The sequence below is a fragment of the Serinus canaria genome, unplaced genomic scaffold, assembly GCF_022539315.1.
Source record: "Serinus canaria isolate serCan28SL12 unplaced genomic scaffold, serCan2020 HiC_scaffold_211, whole genome shotgun sequence".
Classification (NCBI taxonomy): domain Eukaryota; kingdom Metazoa; phylum Chordata; class Aves; order Passeriformes; family Fringillidae; genus Serinus; species Serinus canaria.
In genome coordinates this window covers 2,376-11,549 of record NW_026108325.1, presented here as the reverse complement: position 1 = coordinate 11,549, position 9,174 = coordinate 2,376, and the positions used below count along the sequence as shown (strand labels likewise).

At 55.3% G+C, this 9,174-nt stretch overlaps 2 protein-coding genes across 2 annotated transcripts; both read left to right on the top strand.

The window, feature by feature from the left end:
* The first annotated feature begins 836 nt into the window (after positions 1 to 836).
* On the top strand, positions 837 to 1,567 carry MRPL34 (mitochondrial ribosomal protein L34). Its single transcript, XM_050987774.1, has 2 exons — positions 837 to 974; positions 1,065 to 1,567. Exons 1-2 carry the CDS (start codon positions 931 to 933, stop codon positions 1,333 to 1,335), a joined length of 315 nt encoding a protein of 104 aa, XP_050843731.1. The 5' UTR covers positions 837 to 930; the 3' UTR covers positions 1,336 to 1,567.
* Positions 1,568 to 1,735: 168 nt separating this feature from the next.
* DDA1 (DET1 and DDB1 associated 1) lies at positions 1,736 to 8,618 on the top strand. The gene is made up of 5 exons (XM_009100344.4): positions 1,736 to 2,066; positions 3,114 to 3,194; positions 3,853 to 3,904; positions 4,760 to 4,821; positions 6,464 to 8,618. Exons 1-5 carry the CDS (start codon positions 2,064 to 2,066, stop codon positions 6,572 to 6,574), a joined length of 309 nt encoding a protein of 102 aa, XP_009098592.1. The 5' UTR covers positions 1,736 to 2,063; the 3' UTR covers positions 6,575 to 8,618.
* Positions 8,619 to 9,174: the final 556 nt, after the last annotated feature.

Here is a 9,174-nt window from a genome sequence, read left to right as displayed (position 1 = left end):
GGGGTGATGGACACCACGAGGGCCAAGGACAGCCTGGGGGGGACAAGAGGAGATGGGGGGACAGGAGGGACAGGGACAGGGATGGGGACAGGAGGGACAGGGACAGGGACAGGGACAGGGATGGGGACAAGGATGGGGACGGGGACAGAGGACAGGGACAGAGGGGACAGGGACAGGAGGGGACGGGGACAGAGGTGTCTTTTTGGGATGGGTTGGTGACACTGTGGTGTTTTGTGGGGTGGCAAAGGAGGCGAGCGTGGCAGTGCCACGGGCGGTGCCATGAGGGTGGCAGTGCCACCAACCTGTCACACGTGTGGCAGTGCCAGGGGTGTGTCACTGCCACCCCCAAGAGGCCAAACAGCAAACCAGGGCTGAGGTTTGGGTTCATTTTCCCAGATTTTGGGCTCGGGGAGGGTTGAGCCACATCCCCTCATTCCTGCTGGGAAAACCCCAGAGCTGTTCCTGCTTTTGGGCTGGGATTGATCCCGAAAAGGAAAATCCTGGAATTCTCTGGCTGGGAAGGACCTGAAATCCCATCCAGTCTCACCTTGGTCCTTCCCAGGCTGTTCCCACCTCTCCTTGGACATTCCAGGGCTGGAGCAGCCACAGCTGATCTGGGAATTCCTTCCCAAAATCCCCCCAATCCATTCCCCGGCTCCTGTCCCTCCATCCTTTGTCCCAAGTCCCTCTCCAGCTCTCCTGGAGCCCTTTCAGGAACTGGGAGTGACTTCGTGGCCCTGTCGCGACATCCTGGGGGACAACCGACAGCCCCCGAGGCGACAAGGCCGCAGTGGCGCAGTTGCCATGGTAACTCCGCCACGACCCCCATGGGGACTACCACCCCCATCAGCCCTTGCGGCGCAGCGCCGGCTGTGATTGGCTGGGAGCACGGAGCCAATAGGAAGCGGTGTTGTTGGCGGGCGGAGCAAAATGGCGGCGCTTGCCCCGGTGTGGGCTCGGGCCGGGGGCCGCAGGTACCGGGAGGGGAAATCCCAACCTTAAACTCCAATTTTATCCTTTATTTCCCTCTCCTCACTCCTTTTTGTGCTTTAATTTCCACCAAGCTTTTCCCTGCTGCGAGGTTTTCCCTTCCCGCTGCTCCCAAGAGCTCCGGAGCCGCTCCCGGGGACTTCCAGCGCCGCCGTTCTCTGCCGCGTCCCGGTCCCAGCGTGGAATTTCCGACAAATCCGTGGAAAATCCCGGGGGAACGAGTACCAGCCCAACAACTGGAAACGGAAGAAAACTCACGGCTGGATCAAACGGATCAGAACTCCCGGCGGGGTCGCTGTGATCCTGCGGCGGATGCTGAAGGGCAGGAAATCCCTGAGCCACTGAGGGAGCCCCGGAATTCTCCGGGAATTCTTCTCCGGGAGTTTGGGATGAGCCTGCCGGGCCCTGGAGAGGGTGCCCAGCCCTGCTGGCCTTGTCACTCCGTGCCCCTGAAGGGTTTGGGGCGCGGCTGCTGCTTCGCTTGTTAAATTATCCTCGCGTTTGCCGTGTGTTTATTCCAAGTTTTAAAAAATTTGTTCGTTTATAAACGTGGGAATGCGGAGTGTGTTGAAATTCCCCCGGCGTGTCTCCCGCGTTAATTAGGGTGGGGGATTTAATGAGGAGGGGGCGCCTGGCGCGTTCCAGGGCAGACACATGGGAAGGATGGGGGTGTGGAATTCAGGTTTTCTTCACTCAGCAGCGCCTCTGACACATCCTCTGGGCTCCTGATCATCTCTGGGATGGGATATAGGGCAGGAATTCTCTTCCTTCTGCCCGCACCGCTAATGAGCCGCCGCTTAATTAGTCTTAATTAGCGAGACAACTCGCCGCCGAAACTACAACTCCCAGCTCCCCCCGCGCCGCGCTCCATCCGGGTCCTCCCGCAGTGCACCCGCCCCGCCCTTTCGCGCCGGCACTTCCTGCCTCAACCCAACCTTCCCGTCGATGATTGGCAAGTGCGGCTTCCAATAGGAACGCAGCCTTCAGCGGCGCGGGCCAATCGGCGCACACGAGGCTGGCGGCCATGACAGTGGGCGGGCCGGGGCGGCTCCTCCCGGCTGGTGGCGGCGAAGATGGTACGTGAGCCCCCCGCCGCAATGGCGGCCCCGTGCCGGCCTCAGCGGCCCGGCCGCGGCTCCCGGGCCCCGCCCCGCCGCCTGCGGCCTTCCCGGTACCGCAGCGACGGTGCCGCGGCCGCTTCCGGCCTGTAGGGCCCGCGCCCGCCGCGGCCTGGGCGGTGGCGACGGGGCTGAGGGGGTGTGAGGGGTGTGAGGGGTTCCCGACCTCAGGGGTGGCGGTGAGGGGAGCCCCGGGCGGGGTGCGGGGGATTTGGGGGTGAGGGGGAGCCCCAGGGCGGGGTGCGGGGGATTTGGGGGTGAGGGGGAGCCCCAGGGCGGGGTGCGGGGGATTTGGGGGTGAGGGGGAGCCCCAGGGCGGGGTGCGGGGGATTTGGGGAGCCCCAGGGCGGGGTTTGGGCTCGGGGTGAGGTTGGAGCACCCCAGTTTGGGTGGGGGACACCCTGAGGGGGGACTGAACCATTTGTTTTGTGGGGGGTGGGTTCAGGGGGTTACCCTAAGGTGGGTTGAACCATTTGTTTTATGTGGGGTTCAGGGGGCACCCTAAAATGGGACTGAACCATTTCTTTTGGGTGAGGGGTAACTTAAAGTTGGGCTGAACCATTTGTTTTATGGAAGGGGTTAGGGATCACCCTAAAATGGGGCTGAACCATTTGTTCTATGGGGGATTGGTTCAGGGATCACCCTAAAGTGGGACTGAACCATTTGTGTTATGGGGGACACCCTAAGGTGAGGGGACCCCCTAAAATGAGGCTGAACCATTTGTTTTGGGGGGGGGGTTGGGGATTACACTAAAGTGGGGCTGAACCATTTGTTTTAGGGGGGGGTTGGGGATCACACTAAAGTGGGGCTGAACCATTTGTTTTAAGGGGGGGGCTGAGGGGTCGCAGCCTTGGGATCACCCTGGGAATTTGATCTGGGGAAGGAAAGTTTGGAGCTGCCCAAATCCCGGGAATTTCCCCTCAGGCCCTGGAGTTTGGGCTGGGTTGGACAGAGAGCCATCCCTGGGCTGTCCCTGAGGGGTTTTTGGGAATTGTGCCTCCCCAGGCAGATTTCCTGAAGGGGCTCCCGGTGTACAACAAGAGCAACTTCAGCAGGTTCCATGCGGATTCCGTCTGCAAGGCTTCCGTGAGTGCCCTGGGGGCCCATCCCCAGTCCCGGAATTCCCTAATCCCAGTGTTCCCCAATCCCAGAATTCCCCAGTCCCGGAGTTCCCCAGTCCTGGAATTCCCAGATCTTGGAGTTCCACAGTACTAGAGTTCCCAAATCCTGGAATTCCCAGTTCCCAGAGTTCCCAGATCCTGGAATTCCTGAATCCCTGAGTTCCCAGATCCTGGAATTCCTGAATTCCTGAGTTCCCAAATCCTGGAATTCCTGAATTCCTGAGTTCCCAAATCCTGGAATTCCCGAATCCCAGAATTCCCAAATCATAGAATTTCTGAATCCCGGAGTTCCCAGATCCCAGAATTCACAAATCCTGGAATTCACAAATCACAGAATTCCCAAATATTGGAGTTCCTGAATCCTGGAATTCCCAGATCCCGGATTTCCCGAATCCTGGAGTTCCCAAATCCCGGAATTCCAAAATCCTGGAATTCCCAGATCCCAGAGTTCCCAAATCCCAGAATTTCCAAATCCCGGAATTCCCAAATATCTGAATTCCCAGATCCCAGCATTCCCAAATCCTGGAATTCCCCAATCCCGGAATTCCCGAATCCCGGCATTCCCCAATCCCGGAATTCCCAGAGTTCCCAGCCCATCCCTGACTCTCTCTCTCCCATTCCAGAACCGCCGGCCCTCGGTGTATTTGCCCACCAGAGAATTCCCCTCGGAACAGAGTGAGTTTTCCTGGGAAAATCCCAATTTTTATCGGCCCCACCGGGCTCATCCCACACTCCCAGCTCCCCCTCTTCATTCCCAGTTTCCCCTCTCTTCATTCCCCCTTTTAATTCCCAATTTTCCCTCCCTTCATTCCCATTTTCCCCCTTTTAATTCCCAATTTCCCCCTTATTTATTCCCATTTCCCCCTTTATTTATTCCCATTTTTCCACTTCTTCATTCCCAATTTTCCCCCCAACAATTCCCAATTTTCCCTTTAGTAATTCCCAACTTCCCCCTCTCTTGATCCTCAACTTTCCACTTATTTATTCCCAAATTTCCCCCTTTTTTATTCCAAATTTTCCCCCTTTTTAGTCCCAAATTTCCCTTTTTTATTCCAAATTTTCCCCCTTTTTAGTCCCAAATTTCCCTTTTTTATTCCAAATTTTCCCCCTTTTTAGTCCCAAATTTCCCTTTTTTATTCCAAATTTTCCCCCTTTTTAGTCCCAAATTTCCCTTTTTTATTCCAAATTTTCCCCCTTTTTAGTCCCAAATTTCCCCCTTTTTTATTCCAAATTTTCCCCCTTTTTAGTCCAAATTTCCCCTTTATTTATTCCCAATTTCCCCTTTACTTATTCCCACCTTTCCCCTCCTTTATCCCAAATTTCCCCCTTTTTTATTCCCAACATTCCCCCATTTCATTCCCAATTTCCCTTTATTTATTCCCATTTTCCCCTTTATTTACCCCCATTTTTCCCCTTCTTTATTCCCAATTTTCCCCCCATCAATTCCCAATTTTTCCTCCCTCCCCACCCACTGAAATCCTCCTAAAACCTGGAATTTTTTTCCCTGTTTTTCCTTGGGATTGTTCCCAGTTATTGTGACAGAGAAGACAAACATCCTCCTGCGCTACCTCCACCAGCAGTGGGACAAAAAGGTGACATCTGGGATCCAGAATTCCCAGTTTTTCTGGGAATTTGGGGTGGATTCGTTGCAGGAATGGTGGTTCTGGCCCTGGAAATGAGGGAAAATTGGGATTGAGGGGAGGCTTTGGGTGGGAATTTGGGAATGGTCTGGGAATTGTTGGGATGGGGGAGTGGGAATGTTGGGATTTGGGAATTCTGGGGTTTTGGGAATTGCAGCATGTGGGAGCACTGGGGATCCTCATGTTGGGTGTCTGGCCTGGAATTGTCCCTGGAATCCTCTGAGAATTCCTTGGAATCCCCCTCAAATTCCCTGGGAACCCCCTGGAATCTCCCTGGAATTCCCTTGGAACCCCCTAAAATTCCCTGGAATGCCCTGCAGTTCCCGATAATCCCCCTGGAATCCCCTGGAACCCTCTGGAACCCCCTAAAATCCCCTGGAGTTCCCTGGAATTGCCCCTGGAACCCCCTGGAACTGCCCCTGAAACCCCCGGAATCCCCTAAAATCCCCTGGAACCCTGTGGAATTCCCTAAAATCCCCTGGAATTGCCCTTGAAATCCCCCTGGAACCCCCTAAAATCCCCCTGGAATTGCCCCTGAAATCCCCGGAATCCCCTGGAATCCCCCGGAATTGCCCCTGGAATCCCCTGAAATCCCCTGGAATTGCCCCTAAAATGCCCTGAAACCCCCTGGAATTGCCCCCAGAACCCCCTGGAATCCCCTGGAACCTCCTGGAACCCCCTGAAATCCCCTGAAATCCCCCAGAATTGCCCCTGGAACCCCCTAAAATTAACCTGAAATCTGCCTGGAACCCCCCTAAAATCCCCTGGAGCCCCCCGGATCCCCCTAAAACCCCCTGGAATTGCCCCTGGAACCCCCGGGAACCCTCTGGAACCCCCTGAAATCCCCTGGAATTGCCCCTGAAACTCCCTGGAATCCCCCTGAAATCCCCTGGAACCCCCTGAATTGCCCCTGGAACCCCCGGGAATTCCCTAAAATCCCCTGAAATTGCCCCTGAAATCCCCTGGAGCCCCGCGATCCCCGAATCCCCTGGAATTGCCCCCTGGAATCCCCTGGAACCCCTGGAATCCCCCTGGAATCCCCCTGGAACCCCCTAAAATCCCCTGGCACCCCCCTAAAATCTCTTGGAGCCCCCGGACCCCCCTGAACCCCCTGGAATTACCCCTGGAACCTCCTGGAATTGCCCCTGAAATCCCGTGGAACCCCCTGGAATTCCAAACAAAAACCCCCCTGGAATCCCCCCTGGAACCCCCCCTGGAATTCCCCAAAAACCCCCTGAACCCCCCTGGAACCCCCCTGGAACCCCCCTGGACCCCCCCTGAACCCCTAAATCCCCTGAAACCCCCTGGAATTGCCCCTGGAACCCCCTGGAATTCCAAAACCCCCTGGAATCCCCCAGAACCCCCCCCCTGGAATCCCCTAAAATCCCCTGAAATTCCCCAGAATCCCCCTAAAAATCCACCCTAAATCCCCTGAAAATCCCCTGGAATTGCCCCCTGGATAACCCCCGGGAACCCCCTGGAACCCCCTGGAACCCCCTGGAATTGCCCCTGGAACCCCCTGGAAACCCCCTGAATTCCCAAAAACCCCCTGGAATTCCCAAAACCCCCCCCCCTGAGCGGTGGCTCGTTGCAGAATGCGGCCAAGAAGCGGGAGCAGGAGCAGGGCGAGCTGGAGGGCGAGAACTCGGCCCCGCCGCGCAAAATCGCCCGGACCGGCAGCCAGGACATGACCGAGGACACTTAAAACACAAAAAAAAAAAAAAATCCTGGGAATTCGGGAATTCCCCGGGCTCTTCCCGCTTTTTTTTTTTTTTTCCCCGCCTTCCCCCACCCGCTGGGAATTCCCAGGATCCGCCCTATTTATTTGGGATTTGCCTGGCTCTTGGTTTGTATTTATGGGGTTTTTATGGAAAGGGGGGGTTTGTTTGTCCTTGGGGGGGTCCTCATTCCCAAAATTCCTGGTTTTTCTGGGGTATCCCAGAGTTCCTAATTCCCCAAAATTCCCCCTTTTCTTCCTGGGATGGCCCAGAATTCCTAATTCCCCAAATTCCCCCTTTTCCCCTGCGATTCCTGGGATTTGCTCCTCAGATCTCCCAGGAGAGCTCATTCCCAAAAATTCCACTTTTCCTGGGTTTTATTCCCTTTTTCCTGGGATTCCTTGGATCTGCTCCTTGGGAAATCCCAGATCAACCCTTTTTTGTTGTTTTCCCCCAGAATTCCACTTTTTTTGGAGATTCTTGGGATCCACCCCAGAATTCCCCATTCCCAAACCCCCACTTTTTCTGGGATCTCCTCCCTTCCCAAAAATCCCTTTTTTCCCAGCATCCCCCACATCCCCTCCCTATAAAATTCCAGGATTTTATTTTTTTCCCCTTCACATCCCCTTGGAGAAATTCCCAGGAATCCTTTGGATATTCCCAACCACGACTGTGAGGCCTTTCCCATTTTTCCAGAAAATTCCCAACCCCTTCCCAGGCTCCGATCATGGCTGGAGCCCATCCCTGGGAATTTGGATCCCGGGATTTTTTGGGGGGGGCCCTGGATCCATGGAATTTTTTCCCCCCCTCACCCTTTGGAAAAGCCGGGAATGTCGATCCTTAAATCCCGATTTTCTCCCGGATCCTCTCCGAGGGATCGCTCAGAATTCCCAGGACTGGGAGCGGCCCCCGGATCTGGGAGAATCCCGGCTGGAATTCCGGAAATCCGGGCTGGAATTTGGGGGTCTGGGCTGGAAGAATCCAGGCTGGAATTCCAGGATCCAGGGTGGAAGAATCCAGGATGGAATTTGGGAATCCAGGACAGAAGAATCCAAGATGGAATTCCAGGAATCTTTGCTGGAATTCAGGAATCCAGGATGGGATTCGGGAATACAGGATGGAATTCAGGAATCCAGGTTGGAATTCCAGGAATCCAGGCTGGAATTTCAGGAATCCAGGACGGAAGAATCCAGGCTGCAATTTCAGGAATCCAGGCTGGAATTTGGGAATCTGGGATGGAATTCAGGAATCCAGGCTGGAATTTCAGGAATCCAGGCTGGAATTTGGGAATCTGGGATGGAAGGATCCCGGCTGGAATTCCAGGAATGCAGAGCCCACCCCCTGCTCCCCAAATCCTCGGGATTGAGACAATTCCCAGCCGCCTTTCCGGGACCATCCGGCGGCTCGGGATCCACGGAGAACCTCGGCAAAGGACGGGATGATCCCAAAATTCCAGCTGCTTTTCCAGCAGGAGCTGATTCCCGCAGGAATCCCGGAATTCGGGGCCTTTCTCCCTCCCCTTGGCTGGGAAACCCGCAGGGATTTTTCCAGAAGATTCCCAGAATCGATTCCCGCCTCTGACTCCGGGGGGGTCCCTGCCTCCCCTTTTCCCGGAAAATCCCAGATCCACCCTGGGAATTCCGGGCTGGGAAGGGCCTTGGGAGGAGCAGGACACGGAATTCCCGGAATTTGGGACTGGAATTCAATCCAGAACTTTGGCTCTGCCTCCGTTTTTTTCCCAATTTTTTGGTTTTTTTTTTGGTTTTTTTTGTTTGGTTTGGTTTTTTTTTTTTATGGAAGCGACTTTGGAATTCCTGGAATGCGGTGTTGGGGGGGGGGGTGGGGGGAGGGGAAGGACAAGCGGAATTCCCGGGATTTTGGTCAAGTTTGGGATTTCCAGCTGGAGAACTCCGGGGAGGAGCCGGATTTGAGGGGTCTCCGGGAGGAATTCCGGGGTTCCCAGGAGAGGAGGGCGGATCCCGGGGTTCCCGAGGCTCGGGAATGTTGTTCCATTAAAGAGTTGGCACTTCCTGCTGGAATTCCCGCTTTTCTTCCCCCTGGAAAAGGGGGATGGGAACCTCGGGAATGGGGATTTATCCCAGGAAAAACAGGGCTGGGGAATTCCGGGGGGGAAAAGGTCGGGATTGGCCGGAGGGTCCGGATCCCAGTGGGGGTTTGGGACCCCTGGGTTTGGGATCTCATCTCATCCCTGGATTTGGGATCTCATCCCATCCCTGGGTTTGGGATTCTCATCCCATCGCCTTGGGGATTTGGATTTGGGATCCCTGGGTTTGGGATCTCATCTCATCCCTGGGTTTGGGATTCTCATCCCTGGATTTGGGATCTCATCCCATCCCTGGGTTTGGGATCTCTGGATTTGGGATCTCATCCCATCCCTGGATTTGGGATCTCTGGATTTGGGATCTCATCCCATCCCTGGATTTGGGATCTCTGGATTTGGGATCTCATCCCATCCCTGGGTTTGGGATCCCTGGATTTGGGATTCTCATCTCTGGATTTGGGATCTCATCCCACCCCTGGATTTGGGATTCTCATCCCATCCCTGAATTTGGGACCCCTGGATTTG

Coding starts and splice junctions, on each gene's coding strand:
- DDA1 (XM_009100344.4), top strand. Junction 3,195..3,852: donor ATTCCGTCTGCAAGGCTTCC/GTGAGTGCCCTG, acceptor CTCCCATTCCAG/AACCGCCGGCCCTCGGTGTA. Junction 4,822..6,463: donor ACCAGCAGTGGGACAAAAAG/GTGACATCTGGG, acceptor GGCTCGTTGCAG/AATGCGGCCAAGAAGCGGGA.
- MRPL34 (XM_050987774.1), top strand. CDS start 931: ATGGCGGCGCTTGCCCCGGTGTGGGCTCGGGCCGGGGGCCGCAG. Junction 975..1,064: donor GCTCGGGCCGGGGGCCGCAG/GTACCGGGAGGG, acceptor ATTTCCACCAAG/CTTTTCCCTGCTGCGAGGTT.